The 18,335-nt window shown below is 36.0% G+C and overlaps 1 protein-coding gene across 1 annotated transcript in view; it reads right to left on the bottom strand.

Annotated features, from left to right (window-relative positions):
* The window catches only part of LOC136037974 (uncharacterized), a 210,452-nt gene extending 192,357 nt beyond the window's left edge, over window positions 1-18,095 (bottom strand). Inside the window, exons 1-2 of the mRNA XM_065720865.1 lie at window positions 17,993-18,095; window positions 742-2,791 (exon numbers count right to left, since the gene is read on the bottom strand). Of these exons, the coding sequence (XP_065576937.1) occupies window positions 742-2,774 (2,033 nt within the window). The 5' untranslated portion in view covers window positions 2,775-2,791; window positions 17,993-18,095. The remainder of the gene's footprint in view (window positions 1-741; window positions 2,792-17,992) is intronic.
* Between the last annotated feature and the right edge of the window lie 240 nt (window positions 18,096-18,335).

Raw genomic sequence — 18,335 nt, 5'->3', positions numbered from 1 at the left:
AAGACCCCAAGATGAGTGAGTATTGGTGAAAACTGTCTACTCTGTTATTGTATGCTCATAAACTACACACTAAATAGGAGATACTTGAATCTTTGAGAAATATCTCTATGTTGGAGTTGTTTGTCCGGAAAGCTCTCTTAATTTATTAAGATTTTTATTTTTATAGGCCCAATAGCTATTTGGGTTGAAGAATTTTGTAAAGCTTTGTAGGTGTTGAAAGCTGATGGAGAGCAATTTAGAAAAAATGGAGTCTATAGCTAACATGTTCTTTTTGTATGGCATCACTATATATAGTGTAGATCCCATTAAAAATTTGATTTTCGTGTGGCAGCTTTTTTACTTTCTACAAAGGTTTTCAGCACGGTGAGTCATTCTGATTATTGTGGGATAACTCCTCCCTTAAATAGTAAAAATGATGGCGCTAGTTGGTCAAGAATATGAGATCAAAAGCTAAAGAACACAGGGACAAAAGGTATCTCTTAGCCTTTGCTAGAGGTCAGTTTATAAATTCTAGTTACTGTTGTAGTTTTCAATATGTCCATTATATTTTTTTTTTCGCCAGCTAGTTTAACTGTGGGGTAGGAAACATTAGCGTTCTTTACTAGATTTGTCACCATAAAAAGTGTCATGATATTTTTTTTAATGGATTTATTTTTATATCTAAACCCCTTATTAAATTCTTATAGAAAAAAGAAGTTATAGTAATTTTATACACTACAAATAATAAAAAGGACCACTTACGTCGTTGATGTTTCACAGGCATCTAAAAAAGTGACATTATCTAGCGGCTCAAGATCTCGAGCCTCTCCAAGGTCTGCCCAATCGAAAAAAGAAGATCCTGCTTGACAAAGGCTAAAGTGTTTCCCAAAGACAGAGCTGTTGCTGTTTTTGTCGACAACATTTTGCTCTTCACCATAGTCATCTACGTACGGAGATGGATTATTTTTGATCATAGATGTCTCTTCATCTTCACCTCTCGTATTTCTGTCGACTTGATCTCTAATTTGAGAAGAAGATTTGAAGCTGATATTTCCTATATTAGCCAAAGTTGATTCTGTGCATTTAAATTTGATTATGTCTGTATCACTTCCGTCATCAGTTGTAATCTGATCAGCTAGGATTTTACTCGCAAGCCAGTCATCTTTTTTGCTTAGCTTATAACTACTAGCATTAAACTGAGATTGTTCATATTCCTCGCATTCTATTTTGGTTAAGAAACGATCACCCGAATCGTCCAAATCAGAATCAGTTTCGATGAAAAATGGGTTGTGGTTAAAAAAACCGAGTGTTTGATTTTCCCCAACAATAGAATTTTCTGTCGGATTTTCAGATGGCGTGGCGTTCAAACTAGGTTTGGTGTCACTTCGTAGTGTCAGTGGAGAGAGTTTCCTAAAATTCTCTGAGGTTCCATTATCAGCCACGTAAATATTTTCAGCAGAATCCATTGTGATCTTACATTTATTGTCATTGACTTCTCCTGTAAAAGTAAAATTTTTTTCAAGTTCTTTTTCAAGTCCAATCCTGGTTTTATTGTCAATCTTAGTCACATCATCCCTGTCGAACAAGCCCCAAGCATTTGACGTTTTAATTTCTGTAGCATTATTATCTGAATGTATTTCAGAGAAAAGTGAAGTTTTTTCTGTGTGATTTTCCTTAGGTTGGTTATTCACAATTTCATAATTGTTTGGCCTGTGACTCTGGCTCTTTATTACTTCATTATTAGCATATATCGGCTGCATTTTAGGTTCTCCAGTAGAATATTTCACTCTAAGCTGAATAGAGTCATTCTCACAAAATCTCTTACTGCATTTTAAATTGAAAACAGTATTTCTGTTTTGTAACCAAATATCTTCAGTGCTTTTATGTTTTGGTGCGTGGTCTGAGGTTTTTTTACAGCTTGCATTTTGTCGTTTCAGTGTTGAAGGACAGAAAAAGGATCGGTGATAAATCTGTTGCTGGAGCTCTTGCAAACTCTCTTCATTTCTGGCGGATGAGTTTTTATTTAGAGAGCTATCACTCCAAGATATGTTTCTTAATGAATTTTCTTTAGTCTTATGTGTTGAGTTTTCACTAAAGTATAATTTAGCTTCTCCCTGCTCCGATTTCATATTTTCGAATTTTACTTGCTGAAAATGGGTGTTTGTAATATTGAAATCATGACGTTTCGAGCGGAGTAGTGAAGCTAAATTAAAAAACCGTTTCTTTTTCTTCTTGAGATAAACAGGTTGTGGCACCAAAAAATTTTGAAACTCAGCTGGGCAATCTACAGCACGTTCCTGCAAAATTTTGGTATTTTTCCGTCTGACTCTAATTTCGATCAAACGTGAATACCGAGAAGTCAGTTCTTGTATAATTACACACCTTGTCATTCTATTCACTGGAACTCCATTAATCTCCAATATTTCATCATCTTGGACAATTGGACCCCACGGCAAGATTGCCCTGCTAGCAGGACTATTTTTAGCTATATCCAAAGCAAACAACTGGTAAACATTGGAACCCATTTTCTCTCCTCCATAAAACTTGATTCCTAGTCCAATTCTTTCCTGTCTTTCCTTTATTATCACTGTAGATGCTTCAAAACACTCTCCAGATAAAAGTGAGTTTTCATTATTAGGAGCCGGATATTTTCTCCTGTCAATGGTCTCTGCTTGGGCAAAAATGGTGCAGTAATCCTTTGCTGTACTGATAAGAGAAGAGTCTCTAGGAAGGCTCTGACTTCGTTTTTTCCGTGCTTTACTTCCTAGGGAGAACTTTATTAGGTCACTAGCCATTCTGTTCTCGGAAAGCCCTAAAATAAAAAAAAACATTACAAAAATGTATGTTTTTAGTAAACTACCATTCCGGCAAATAACAGCCACGGTTACCAGCAACCTGATACACGAATATTCTGATAGTGCTAAAGATAGGTATATGCACAGGAGATTTTTTCAAATTCAAGTATTTTTTTTATTATCTGTGTGTGTATATGGGGGGGGGGACACACCCAAAAAAAGTAATAACATGTGTATTTGATAGAAAAAAAAAATAGAATCTGAGGATGAACAGAAAATGTTTTTCTGAGCAAGAGGAGAAGGCTGAATCTCTTCCTCTTCACACTCATCCAAAATCTCGTGCTTTAGCACTTATTTTCTGTTGTGGCTTCCAAATTTCACGTAATTTGACTGGGTTTTTTTATAATCAAAGGTGTTCTTTCCCCCTTACCCGCAAAGCAATTCAGTCCATACATGCCTAATAAAGCCTTCACATGAGGTGCCCCAGCCCCTTTCTATCTAGATCTAAGAATTATTACAATTTTCTCATGCTCCCCGTAATTTTTTTTTCTTTATATAATTAGGCTTGTTTTTTTTGGCGGTTTTGTTTTTATTTTCCGTTTTACCTCGCTCCTTTTTTCCAAATATGAATCCTCTAAAGTATATTCATGTGTAAGTCTTTGGTATACATCTTGGAGTCAATTGGATATTTAATAGCAGTCCTATTTGCAAAAGCGGAAGCAATAAGAAGTTGTTTCGATGAAAATATGATCTAGAACAGGGATGGATCTAGGGGGGTCAAGGGGGAAGCCTACCCAGGGCACTGGTTTGTAGGGGGTGCTTAATCGTAAGGCACTTTTTGATCCAATCAAATAATCTGAACCCTAACTTCCCAGTTCCCTAACGCGCCGACGTTTGGTTCGAAAATATGTTTAATTGTGACTGTATCAGTTCCTTTTAATAGAAGAAGCCACAGTAATTTGAAATTAATTTAAAAAATCATACATTCTGTGGTAACGAATTGTAAGTAAGGAGCAACGAGGCTCAATAGTAACAGTAACATTAAAAGAAATTTTTTTAATACCAATAGATACATAAAAAAAATCAGTCTATTATACGTATTCCAAATATATAAGATTGACTAAGTTTAGTCTTACCCATCAAAGGTTACATGCATGAGAAAACTTATTTTATTTTAAAAAAAGGGGGAAACAATCTAAAAGTCAAAGAATCTAAATAAAATCACACCCTCAGATTCAGCACATAAGAAAACCCTAGTTTAGACGTTTCAAGTTCCTATTTACAAAAAAATGGAATTTTATAAATTTTTTTTGCCCAAAGAAAGATCTTCTTCTTTCAAAGAAGAAGCGCCAACAGATCTAGATCTGTCTCTGACCTATGATCCGTACATGAAATGGGTTGTCCCCTCCGCAATCCCTCACTCTTTACGCTAAAATTTTTAACTGTTTTAAAAAGTAAAATTGTGGTAAAGAGTCAAACTTTAGCGTAAAGAGCGAGGGACTGCGGAGGGGACAACCCATTTCATATACGGAGTAATTTCTGTTCGTTTTAAGTTTTAATGTCGCTCCTTATTTTCAGTTATTTTCGTATTTCATTATTTTCAGTTTCATTTCTGAATGTTTTTGAATTAATGCATGTTTGATTTTGGCTCTCCGTACATAAATTATTAAAATGAAATTTGCATAATAATTCTTTTTTTGGCTAAATGGCTTTCTCTTTGATCAGACGATTTTGAGAAATAAGGGGTGGGGAAGGAGTCCTGGTTGCCCTCCAATTTTTTGGTTACTTAAAAAGGCAACTAGAACACGTTTTTGTTAGTAAAAGATATGCGTAACTTAAGAATTAACTTACGTAACAAACTTTTATATTCTTATATTTTTGATTATATATATGACTAGGTTTGTCCCCTCGTTAATACCTCGCTCTTCACACTAAATCTTAAGTTTTGTCCCAATTCTTTAAGAATGACCCCTGAATCAGAAAGGCCGTAGAATAAATAATTGAAATTACTAAAAATACTTCAGCATAAAGAGCGAAGTATTATCTCCTCCTAAATACCCCGCTCTTTATGCTAAAGTATTTTTAGAGCCCCTCATATGTTTAATAATCTCTGTTCGTTTTAAGTTTTAAGGCTACTCCTTACTTTCAATTGAAATAACTTGTTCATGTTTATATTTTCATTGTTTTTTTAATAAGAATACTTGAAAATCCTGCGCCCTTTTCATTGTATTTCTCTTCCTCCATGAAATATTCCTCCAAGGAAAGATCCTCCCACATAGCCCCCTCCCCTTAACCCCACACCCAAACCAAAAAAATCCCCCTGAAAACGTCGGTACACTTCCCAATAACCATTACTGTATGTAAACATTGGTCAAAGTTTGTAACTTGCAGCCCCTCCCCCAGAGACTTTGGGGGAGTAATTCATCCCCAAAGACATAGTTAATATAGTTTTCGACTATTCAGAACAAAATGGCTATCTCAAAATTTTGATCCGTTGACGTTGGGAAAAAAATGAGCGTGGGAGGGGGCCTAGGTGCCCTCCAATTTTTTTGGTCACTTATAAAGGGCACTAGAACTTTTCATTTCCGTTAGAATGAGCCATCTTGCAACACTCTAGAACCACTTTGTCAATACGATGACCCCTGGGAAAAAAAAATAAACACGCACCCGCGATTTGTCTTCTGGCAAAAAATACAAAATTCCACATTTTTGTAGATTGGACCTTGAAATTTTTCTATAGAGTTCTCTGATACGCTGAATGCGATGGTGTGATTTTCGTAGAGATCCTATGACTTTTAGGGAGTGTTTCCCCCTATTTTCCAAAATAAGGCAAATTTTCTTGGGCTCGTAACTTTTGATGACAAAGACTAAATTTGATGAAACTTAAATATTTAAAATCAGCATAAAAATCCGATTCATTTTAATATATCTCTTAGCATCGAAGCTCCGTTTTTGAGTTTCGTTTACTATTGAGCCGGGTCGCTCCTTACTACAGTTCGTTACCACGAACTGTTTGAAAACAGAGGGCAAGAGGGGGTCCGCATCCGGGAAGTCAGGGGGCATGCGATATCCTTCAGGGGAAAAGAGTGCTGGAACATTTGTAAAAAAAAACTAGACCTACGTTGCCGGGCAACGTGAAGTGTTGCGACAACCTTTGTCCGGCTTCGCCGACTAAAGTGTTGCGAGAACAACGCTTTGGTTTTGTTTCTTCGCTATCGATCAATAATCGCGTGATCAAAGGCTATTCCTCAGCGTTGAAAAACAACAACAAAATAGTTTCGAAAGAAGGGACTAAATTGACTTTGCAGCCAGTTGAACTTTATCTTTTTCAACTCGGAACAATATTTATATAATCTAGTTGGTATTATAAAACTATCCCTAACTTTTCAGGATTGAAATACCATAGATGACATTCTATTCATTATTACGAAACCATCTCATTGTTTTACATTCTCGTTTGTGCTTGTTTCTTCACTATCGGTTAAATGATGAAGTTGTCAGCCTATCGAAGTTTTTTAGACGGTATGTTCTAACAAGAACGCAATCAGTTATCACATGACCAAAGGCTATTCCTCAGCGTTGAAAAAACAACAACTATAAAATAATATCGAAAGAAGGGACTAAATTGACTTAGCAGCCAGTTGAACTTCGTTCCTTTCAATCGTAGATATCGTGACGGATGAAAACTTGGAACAATATCTTATATAATCTAGTTGGTATTATAAAATTATCTGTAACTTTTCAGGATTAAAGTACCATAAGTGACACTAATTATTACGAAACTATCTCATTATTTTACGTTATCGTTTGTACCCGTTGCGTAAACACTTAATTCTGTCAGACTTAAAGAGATCAAGTACAATGTGCACCAATTTGCACAAATTTCTAGCCCAAAGTGAACCGATTCTCACTTATAAGTCCCTCTCCCGTGATAGGCATCAAGTTCACCGGAAAAAAATTAATGGGTACACCAGCTAGCATAGTTGCAAACCCCTCATCGCTGAATTTGACTGTAGCCTAACAGCAGATTGTTACTTACAAGTCCCCTACATGTCTTAGCACTGGAACCAAATTGGTTTTACCATCAAATACACTGGAAACAAATAACAGATACACCAACTAGCAAAAGCTGCTAACCCCTCATTGCCTAAGGTGATTCTTACCTAACAGCCAACTGTTGCTTACAAGTCCTCTATATGTCTCACAATTTCTATCGGCCTAGATTTCGTTTCAGTGTGTACCTTACTACTGAAGTTGTCAACCCCTTGAAACTTTCAAACTGGTATACCTCATGAATGAATTTTTGTACCAAAAAATGGATGTCATATATTTTGATCAGCTCATCAAGAGCTATCGATGCGGTCGAAAAAAATTCTACCTGTCTTAGTTCAAAAGTTGTTTTTTTTTTTTGCCGTAGGTTAACTTTCTAACGTCACCACTTATAAAGGAGCAAAGGATAAGCTCCAATTTCATTAGCAATGAGAGAACTTTTAAAGTTTATTAGGCACAAAGTCTATTACCGCAATCCCAAGTCCAAAAAACCGAATGATAAACTTAGCTGAAATCACGAACAGAAATGGATAGAAACAATAGATGGCAGCACTTTCGGACCTGTGGGAAAATGCCACATTTTTGCTTCTGTAAATTTTTCTATTTATCACTCAAAGAAGATATATTGACTGTGGGCCCGGGTAACTGGGCCCGCATATATTTAACACTTATAGATTTTAGTCCATCTTCAATTTGAAACTGGTGCTTGCCTGCTTGCTTGCTAGAACTGAGCTTTCCACTCGAAAGCAGAAACATGCTTTGATGAAACGAAAGCTTGGCTGCACAATTTCAGATATTCCTCTCTGACATAGGCTATATAACTCCACTTCACTTCGCACACCATAGGCTCTGGCTCGTGGACAAGCAAAAACCATCCTTTTTGGCCCCAGGCAAGAGTTCTGCGGAGCTTTCCAAAATGTAATGTCATATTCATCAATCCGGCCTGAGGTCCACACTTTCCGTAAAACCCGCAAAGGCTAGACCCTTACCAGTTTCCATAAATAAGCTGAGATCGGCCACATAGGAAAAAAAACGGGACAAAACCAAAATGTTGCTCTCGCAACACAAATACAAAACTAAATGTGTTTTCAATATGTCTGAAAACTTATTTTGGGAAATTATTTTATTATGGATACTGAACACCCAATGGAAAAAAAGTAAAGGTGGCATGTGCCTACCCAAGTCTTCAATAGCACGTTTTTCTTCAAACAGTAGTGAAGAAAAGTTACTATTTAGCAAAGACTCTACTCGGCTATTTTCAAGACGTTACGCAATTCATAATAAAAAACAGTCACAAGTCAAACAAACATAAAATTAAGTACTTGTCCTCGGCTTTTGCTAAAATTTTAAATCTAAAAGTTTTTTCAATTGAAAGTAGGGAGCAACGTTAAAACTTAAAACGAACAGACATTATTACATACATGAGGGGGGTGGAGCAACGTTAAAACTTAAAACGAACAGACATTATTACATACATGAGGGGGGTTACCCCCTCCTTTATACCTCGCCCTTTACACTAAAGTTTGATTTTTTGTTCCAATTGTTTAAGAATGACTCCTGAAACACAAGGACCGTTTAAACAGAATAACAATCTTTTTCTTCAAAGGTTATAAGAAAACTTTAGCTTAAAGAATGAAGTATTAAGGAGGGAGCAACCCCCGTCATATACGTGATAATTTCTATCCGTTTTAAGTTTCATGTTGCTCCCCAACAGAAAAAAAACTTGTTTTTTATTTAATTTCTGATCCTTTTTTAAACGATTCTGGCCAATCCAGCTCCCCCTCCATGGAAAAAAACCCTTCCCCACAAAACGTCCGTCCATGGAAATTTCCTCCCATGTATCTCCCCCTTCCAGAAAATCACCCCGAGAAATATTCGTATGCTTCCCAATAGCCAACACTATATGTAAACAATGGGAAAAGCTCATAGCTTGCAGACCTTCCCCCGGGGGTTGTGGGGTATGTCATCCTTAAATTCATCCTCAAAGTCATAGCTATTCGATTTTTCGATTATGATGAACGGAAGGGCTATATCAATGTTTTGATCTGACAAATTTGGGGAAAGAGGGGTGTGGGGCTGGTAGCTACCCTTCAATATTTCTGGTCACTTAAAAAAGGAACTAGAACTTTTGATTTCCAATCAAATAAGCCTTCTCCTAATCTTCCTTGATCACTGGTTCGATACGAACATCCCTGGAAAAAAAAAAACAACCATTGTTCCATGATCTTGCTTCTGGCAAAAAAGCGAAATCCTATATTTTTGTACATAGGAGCTTGTAACCTCTACAGAACCATTCTCCGATATGTTGAATCTGATGCTTTGATTTTCATTGAGATCAATTGATGTTTTGGGGAGCTTTTTCCCTTTTCCCGAAATTGGGCTAATTTTCTCAGGATCGTAACTCTTAACTAAATCTCGCAGTTTAGCTACGCGTTATTTCAGCAGTGTCATCCATCGCGTCATTCATTGCCAAATGATTTTAAAATGGTGTCGTAGCAAACCAAAACTACACCCATTATATTGCCATTGTTGAAACATTTTGCGGGAAAATTACCCCCTCCATGAACAAAAAGGAAGCTCACTTTTGCATGGGGAGCACCGATAGGTCCTCCTTTTTTCTCCTGCTTTTTTTCTTTGTCACTATAGCCGCACAGGAACATCAGAGAGAGCTGTTTAAGGGCTGATCTGAAAGCTAATTATTATGTCTTATGGTTTTTAAACAATTTGGCCCGATAGAGCGGTCATAAATTCTATATGGTACCCTAAAAGAGCCCCTAAATTCCATAGGGTACCCTTCCATTTATATTTCTGGAATGGAAAGGCTGGGCTGGACATATGGACATCATACAGAACGAATTATGGGCTCATTTATAAACTGTTTTTTTTTTATATTTAATCCTTTTTTATAAATTTGACATAGTAAGGTAATCAAAAGTTCCATAAGACACCCAAAAATGCACTTTGGGTTGTTTTTCTATCTTTTAAAATGAAAATATCAAAAAAAGGTCTTGTCCAATGAAAAATTCCGCAGACAAATTTCCGCTGGAAAATTCACCCTACCTTTGGGAAATTCTCCTCCACGAAAAATCTCCATTATAGAAATTTCTCTGCGATTTAGAGCAACGATTTTATTTTTATTTTAATAGTATTTGAAAAATTAAGTTAGTGTTATCAACTTGCCCACCGGGTTGGGCAATTGATAAGGAATATCCAGAAGATTTTAATAAAATCTTGGTAGCATTGCGGCAGAAGCCTTGGATTTGTTAAGCCTTGTCAAGGACACTAATCAGAAGGAAAAAATTGACACCTCGAGTTTGAAAATTAACTTCCCCCTTTTATCTTTGCTTAAAAAATAAATCTAGAAAAATTACACAAAAGTTTTTTGCTTGTGTGAATCATTGTGAATCTTGTGTGAATTTGGGTGTACATTTCCGGATGGGGAGGGGTAGTGCAGTGAATATTCTTTGATATGTATAAAATTCCATTCGCAAAATGAAGCTCGAGCATTGACGCCATAATAAATTTGGCTGCAGCCCTCCCTAGCAACCAGTTCGAGCTTCCTAGCAACCACTTGTTGTTTCTGATTTTTCTTCAAGACGTTTTTTCGTCAAGAATTTTTTCAAGGCTGTTACGTAATAAAATTACTTATGCAAGTTTATTAAGGATGACCTAATTTCGCTTGATTTGCTTGATAGAGCTTACGAGCCACTATTTAAAGGGATTTGATAGCTTAAAGAATCGATCCAAAATATCTCGTCCGTTATAAATTTTATTAGTTATATTTGTGGCCAAAATATTTATAATTGATTGGGCTGTCTTGCCATAGCTTGTGGAGCGAATGTGGAGTGGACGAGAGATCCGAATGAATGACAGAAACCAAACGTGGACACCTACTTTTCTGAAAATCTTAGAACAAGAGCTAAGAGCTTTTATATGGCACTTGTGACGAGGCAAGAAGAGCTAAGAGCTCATATGGTATGAGCTCTAATAAAATTCTAAGAATCAATAGATTGATTTAAAAGGAAAATCAAAGGCTTAATGCCGGTTAGGATGTAAAATAAGAGCTCTGAGTCATGATGTCCTTCTAAATATCAAAATTTATTAAGATCCGATCACCCACTCGTAAGTTATAAATACCTAATTTTTTCTAATTTTTCCTCTCCATTTAGCCCCCCAGATGGTCGAATCTGGAAAAACGACTTTATCAAGTCAATTTGTGCAGCTCCCTGACACGCCTACCAATTTTCATCGTCCTAGCACGGCCAGAAGCACCAAACTCGCCAAACCACTGAAACCCTCCCCCCAACTCCTCCAAAGAGATCGAATCCAATAAGGTTACGTCAATCACATATTTACGACATTTTCTTATTCTATCCACCAAGCTTCATCCCGATTCTTCCACTCTAAGCGTTTGCCAAGGTTTCCAGCTCCCCCAATGTCAACAGATCTGGTCGAGATTTGAAACAAGAGCTCTGAGATATGAATTCCTTCTAAATATCAAATTTCATTCAGATCCGGTCACCCGTTCTTAAGTTAAAAATACCTCAATTTTTTAATTTTTCCAAATTAACACCCCCCCCCAGCTCCTCCAAAGAGACCGTTCCAAATATGTCAATCACGTATCTAGAACTTGTACTTATCCTTCACATCAAGTTTCATCCCGATCTCTCCACTCTAAGCGTTTTCCAAGATTTCTGTTTCCCTCCTCCAACCCCCTATGTCCCCGGATCGAATTTGAGTCGAAAATGGAGCATCTGAGACATGAGATCCTTTATATATATCAAGTTTCATTAAGATCCGATCACCTATTCTTAAGATAAAAATACCCCGATTTTCACGTTTTCAAAGAATTCCGGGCTCCCCCTCCAACTCCCCACAATGTCACAGGATCTGGTCGGAATTTAAAATTAGAGCTTTAAAGCACAAGATCCTTCTAAATATCAAATTTTATTAAGATCTGGTCACCCGTTCGTAAGTTATAAATACCTCATTTTTCCGAATAACCACCCCCCCCCAACTCAACCATAGAGAGCAGATCCGGTTCGGTTATGTCAGTCATGTATCTTAGATAAGTTTTTATTATTCCCATCCAGTTTCATCCTGATCTCTCCGGTTTAAGTATTTTCTAAGATTTCCGGTCCCCCCCACTGCCCCCCAATGACGCTGGATCCGCTTCAGATATAAAATAAGAGATCTGAGTTACGAGGTCCTTCTAGATATGAAGTTTCATGAAGATCCGATCACTCCTTCGTAAGTTAAAAATACGTCATTTTTTCTAATTTTTCAGAATTAACCCCCCCCCCCCATAGAGCGGATCCGTTCCAATTATGTCAATCACGTATCTAAGACTTCTGCTTATTTTTTCCACCAAATTTCATCCCGATCCCTCCAATCTAAGCGTTTTCCATGATTTTAAGTTCTCTCCCCCCAAACTCCCCCAATGTTACCAAATTCGGTCGGAATTTAAAATAAAAGCTTTGAGACACGATATCCTTCTAAATATCGAATTTCATTGAGATCCGATCACCCGTTCGTAAGTTAAAAATACCTCATTTTTTCTAATTTTTCAGAATTAACCCCCCCCCCCCAACCCAAAGAGAGCGGATCCATTCCGGTTATGTCAATCATGTATCTAGGACTTGTGTTCATTTTTCCCACCAAGTTTCATCCCGATCCCTCCACTCTAAGTGTTTTCCAAGATTTTAGGTTTCCCCCTCCCAACCCCCCCGTCAATGTCACCAGATCCGGTCGGAATTTAAAATAACAGCTCTGAGACACTATATCCTTCCAAACATCAAATTTCATCAAGATCTGATCAACCGTTCGTAAGTTAAAAATACTTCATTTTTTCTATTTTTCCGAATTAACCGGCCCCCCACTCCCCTCCCCCAGATGGTCAAATCGGGTAAACGACTATTTCTAATTTAATCTGGTCCGGTCCCTGATACGCCGGCCAAATTTCATCGTCCTCGCTTACCTGGAAGTGCCTAAAGTAGCAAAACCGGGACCGACAGACAGACCGACAGAATTTGCGATTTCTATATGTCACTTGGTTAATACCAAGTGCCATAAAAACCATTCAACTTCTCTGTTTTTTTGTGTGTGCTAGAGATACAGATATTCAGTTTTGATGAAATTTATACATTAGACAGTAGCCTATGATTTTTTTTTCACTAAATGAGCAGAACTTTCTTTATAAGTTCAGGAAATGGCATTCCCTAAAAACATTATAGAATATCTGCAAAGAAAACGCCAAAATTCAGCTCAAAATAAATGTCATTTGATCAGTTTAGCAGCTTTGGGTGCAGCCCGTTTTGATTGAAAACCTAACTTACACAATTTCCCTGTCTTTTCAATCCAATTCTCAAACCATAAATTTCAGTCAAACCATAAATTCTCAATAGCTTTCAATGATAGTCCCCTAAGAGAATTCATTAATAGATCTTCTTTACCGTCTCTTCTCTAATAGATCTTCTCTTGACCGTCTTTAAGACGGTCAGCCGTCGGTAGACACGCAAAATAAATTTTAAGATGTCGAATCCTCTTAAACTGTCAATCCACATTCAATTGTTCTTTAAGTTTGTCACCTTCCGTTTTAAAATCAACGACGTAGGACTGCATAAAGTATCGGTTCTAGGTGTTTACCCCCCCCCCCCTGGCGTTTCCCCCTGACAATACCTCTCCCTGCTGAAAATACCCCCCACCCGAATAAAGAGGATGGGAGGATATTTTCTGGGGGGTATTTTCTAGGGGGAGGGTATTTTCCGGGGGGTAAACACCGGAAACCGAAATATCATATTTAATATTTGCTTAGGGAGCATAAATTTTATGCTAAAAAAAGTAACTTGCGTGTTTCAAAACATACTGATGGACGAAGAAAAAAATATCCTGGAATTTTTGCTTACTTTAAAATTTTAATGTTAAAATAAAAAAGTGAAATCTGTCTAAAATATATTTTCTTTTAAGTACATCACTAATAACAGCTTTCAGGGGGGTATGAGGTGGCAGTAGCGGTAATTTCTGTTGGTTTTAAGTTTAACTTGGTTACTCATTCTAGTGTATCTTTGTTTTTAGTTTCATTTTCATTCATATTATTCCTGTTTGTTTTAAGGTAGACTTGGTTGTTGTAATTCTTGTTTGTTTTAGAATTCATTTCTTAATTTCAGTTTAATTCAAGTTTTGACTTATTGTGTGAAGTTTTTATGCTCGGTCTAGATTTTAATTAATTTAAAAAAACAAGTTTTTTGAGGGAAATAAAGAGCAAAGTTGAAACTTACATGATGAAAAATTATCGCTAAACTAGTGTAAATAAACAAAAGAATCATATTTCCTAATGTTTGTAGGATTTTAGAAAACTAGCGCTTTACTTAAAACATAAAACAATATGGGAGTTTCGGTACAGTAAAAGCAAACCGATTCACATTTTACAGCATAAAAATGACGTATTTTAGGATTAATACTTATTTTTTCTTTTCGTTTAATTTGGTAACTCTTCTTCACAATGGTTCAGTCCAATGATTAGCTCTCGTTCTGGTTCTGCAAAGGGCATACCATGGTTAGTTTGTAGACAGGTTCGAAATAAAACGATCTTGATAGTATTAGGACTGTAGACTAGATTTAAAAATTTTATCATAACTCGAAATTTTCTGTAGTATAGAGAGAAACTATCGGACTTTCAAAGTTCATATTATAGCTGATTTGATCTTCATTTTGAATAATACTAAAGCATATTTCTTACAATTTAAAATTGTTTATTAGTGGTATTGTAGCTGGTGAGACCAAAATGTTACCTGATAAATCAATCCAATATTTCTGTATGTTGTTCAGTGACTTTGCGGCTATTAAAAAAGTACTTATTTTTGTGCTTATGTTTTGAAGATAATTTTAATTTTATACTGAGAGTTTTTTAATCGACATTCATGTTTTTATTCCTGGTTTTTGTGTTTTCAGTAAAGTGCTAGTTTTCTATAATGCTAAAAACATAGGGAATTATGATTATTTTGTTTACTTGTATTAGTCTCCTAGATATTTGTTAGATAGACTGTGAAGCAATAATTTTTGTTCGTTTTAAGTTTCAACTTCGCTCTTGCTTCCCTCAAAAAACCTTGTTTTGTTAAAAATTTATCTTTGCCTGCTTTTAATTTAAATTTAATACAGAAGCAACACTGTAATGATCTTTTTTATTTTTTCAGGGGAGCAACCCCCTCATATACGGAATAATTTCTGCTCGTTTTAAGTTTTAATCTAGTTCCTTACTTTCAGTTGGAAAAATTATTTAATTTCTGATCGTTTTTCCAATAATGCCAAGAAAGTCATGCTACACAAAATGGTGTACCCCTTTCTTGAAGGTGGGCAACCTCGACAGTTAGGAAAGAGTAACTATTTTTCTAAAGAAGATTTTTAAGGTTTCCAAAACCTAAGCAAGATGTTGTTATGTCTGACTTATTTCACTAAACACCGCTCCCCTGATAGACACCAAAAAAGTTTAGACATACAGGTGTAGAATAGCAATAAACAAGAAAAAGTTGGAAAGTAGCCTGAAAACTAGAAAAATATCACAGAAAGAAAATGCAAATAGTTTTTTAGTACTATGATTTCTCTATATACACTACAAATAATTTTATTCTGTCTATTAAATAGTAAAAAGGAAATAATATGAATAAACAAATGTAACAATAAGTAATCCTTCTATGAAGATACAACTTTGAGCGGTTCCAGAACCATATACCTTACACTTCTCCAACCCCTGAGTGGCAAGGGGCTGGGGTCCTGGCCGTAGTTTGTTCCAAAAATAGTGTATAGAACGCTTCACAATTCACAAAAAGTAACAAAATAGTAAATTAACTGGAAAATAATCATATATAAGCCACAAAACCATGATTTAAAAAAATGCTTCATTAAGGAACTGCTCTTGTCATTCTGATTCAAAGTCTAACGCGTTAGTAACATAACTGCGGCGGATGGTTTTCAAATTCATTTTGTTCGAATTTAAAACCATAATTGTGTAACTTACAACCCTTTTCCCAAAGACTATGGAGAGTTATATAATTACCAAAAGCATAGTTATTGGATCTTATTCAGCCAATACATTTGCAATTGGCTATTATAAAACACTGTGTTAATATAAGTTTCTATTGTAAGGAGTGAGAGTATTAAACTATATTTGGTGAAGCTGAAGTTGTGTGAACAAGAGAAGGGGAGGGGGTACATCAAGGAAGAGTCATTTGGAATTTCAACATTCAATTATTTTTTATTCTATGAATTTCTTCCTCTTAAGAACATTCGATATTTTAAAAATCATTTTGCGAGCCTCAACGTCGGCTGACCTTGTTAAAGAGTTCGTAGTTAATTCTCCCAATTTACTAAGGAGGCTGTGGTAAGGCTTAGGTTACCAACTTACCAGAGACTTACTAAGTAGGCTGGGAGGGGCAGTATACGTGAGGGGCTCCTGTAAATCTTCAGTTAAGGGTTTTGGACCATAATTATTAAAATGGTACCGTTTTATGCTTCCAAGCTTTTTCACTTAAGAAGTGGCACTAAAAGTGGTTCTTTAGTGCTATATGGCACTTACAGATGGTAGAACTGATAAATAAAACGTAGATATGAGCAAAATTTTTCAAATGAGCCATTAAATATGTCTCTAAGAATTTCTGGTAGCCCACTAGCCCCAGCTTTTCCACTTGAAGCATGGGACCAATAGTGCCATTTTTAGTACCTTTTGGCACTTTCAGGTGACGGAAATTTATAGGGGAACGTAAGTATAAGAAATAGCCTTTATGTGAGCTATTAAATATCTGTCTATGATGTTTTGGTTGCCCATTAGCTTCACCCCTTGAGAATTGGAATAGAAAGTACCATTTTTGCGCCATATGGAACTTGCAGATGGTGTAATTTATAAAGAGCGCGTAGATGTGGGAAATAAATTTTGAATGAGCCACTAAGCATCTCTCTAGGATGTTCTACTGAACTGCTAGCCCTGGAAAAAAAAAAAAATAATCGGGAGACAGACCCATGCAAAAAAGTGATTTTCCTTGTTGTTCAAGGTTGGGGATTGCAATTTCCCTATGTAATGTTCTCGATTATGCTGGTTCCAATGGTAGACTTTTCATTTTGATCTGACGGCATTTTTGAGCGGTTTCAGCCTTTTTTTCGAAATCATTACAAATTTCTTTTCGCAATAAACTTTTAATTTTATGATGAACTGAAATAGTTATTACCGTCCCTGAATGAGTGTCAGATGGAAATATTTCTTCACTAGGCAGTTTGTTTCTAAATGTTTTTTTTTTTAACTTTTAGTTACTATGGGCTGTTGTTCACTCTTTACTAGTTTGCAGCTACCGCTGAAACCATGATAGCGCTTTTTTTTAATTGACCGAGAACTAAACAAAATTGAAGGGAGAGAAATCGCTCTTTGCTCACTTAGTCAACGCTATTGCACTGACAATGGTACACAATAAAGGTGATATTCTGTTTTAAGAGAATGGACAAAACTGGTCTAAGTATTTCCCACACTGTCAAAATGAAAACAATCGGAAGGTTTGAAGTTCCTCCAGAATATGCATCTTTACGTTTTATTTTTCTTTTGCTTTGATTGCTTACTAGTGTTGAGTTGTACGTGTGCATATCAATCAATCTAACTAATGAATTCTATGACGCCCTTGACATTTAATGACATAGCCTTTAACCAAGATGACATTCGGACTGAAGCAAATGATATTGTTTATCATTATATGACTTTTTATTTCTGCTTTAACAAAACATGTCCAAAACCGGTAAAAAAGGGCATGTTTTGTTGAAAGCAGGGTAAAAATCGAACGACCTCCAACTTTGCCCTCTCTCGTCCACAGCCTTGAACGTTTTTCTTCCCTAATTGCGAAATATCAATCTTTACTTTTTTAATATGTTCTTTATAGACGTAAACTTTGAAAATGACTTTGCAAAGAAGCTTCAGTAAATATTTCGCTGTTCATATTTTTGACTTGCAAATAAGTTAACATATAACCCGATGCCCTTTTTATGTTATTTACGAATGTAATAATCACTTTACTCTCAAATTCAAAATTAAGCCCTTTTAGAACCCTTGAATATGAGCATAAAATTTCTATTTTATTGGTTATTTGTAGGTCAATAATATGAACAGCGAAATATTTACCGATGCTTTTACATACCGGTTTTCTTACTTTTCCAGTAAATCAAATACAAAATATATTCAATAAATCCTTCAAGACAAGAGTTATTATTCGAAATATTAAAAATGGTCCCTATAACACAAGACAGAGCAACAAACTGGCGTGTAATGTCGTAGCTTTTGAAAATTATGGTTAAGAATAACGGACAGTGGCCGAAAAATGCTTTTAGCTCGGAAGTCTGAAACCATAGGACAGTAACTCAAATCTTTGTCAATCAAAACTTCAGCGTGAGGAAAAAAAATGGTTCTGCAAACCACAAAATCTTGCTTCCTCTCTTGCGTTGGAATCATGTCAATCTGTCATGCGAAAAACTAGTGAAATG

The sequence above is a fragment of the Artemia franciscana genome, chromosome 17 (genome assembly GCF_032884065.1).
Source record: "Artemia franciscana chromosome 17, ASM3288406v1, whole genome shotgun sequence".
Taxonomy (NCBI): domain Eukaryota; kingdom Metazoa; phylum Arthropoda; class Branchiopoda; order Anostraca; family Artemiidae; genus Artemia; species Artemia franciscana.
The sequence above is the reverse complement of the archived record's forward strand: the minus strand, read 5'-3'. Positions and strand labels throughout refer to the sequence as shown.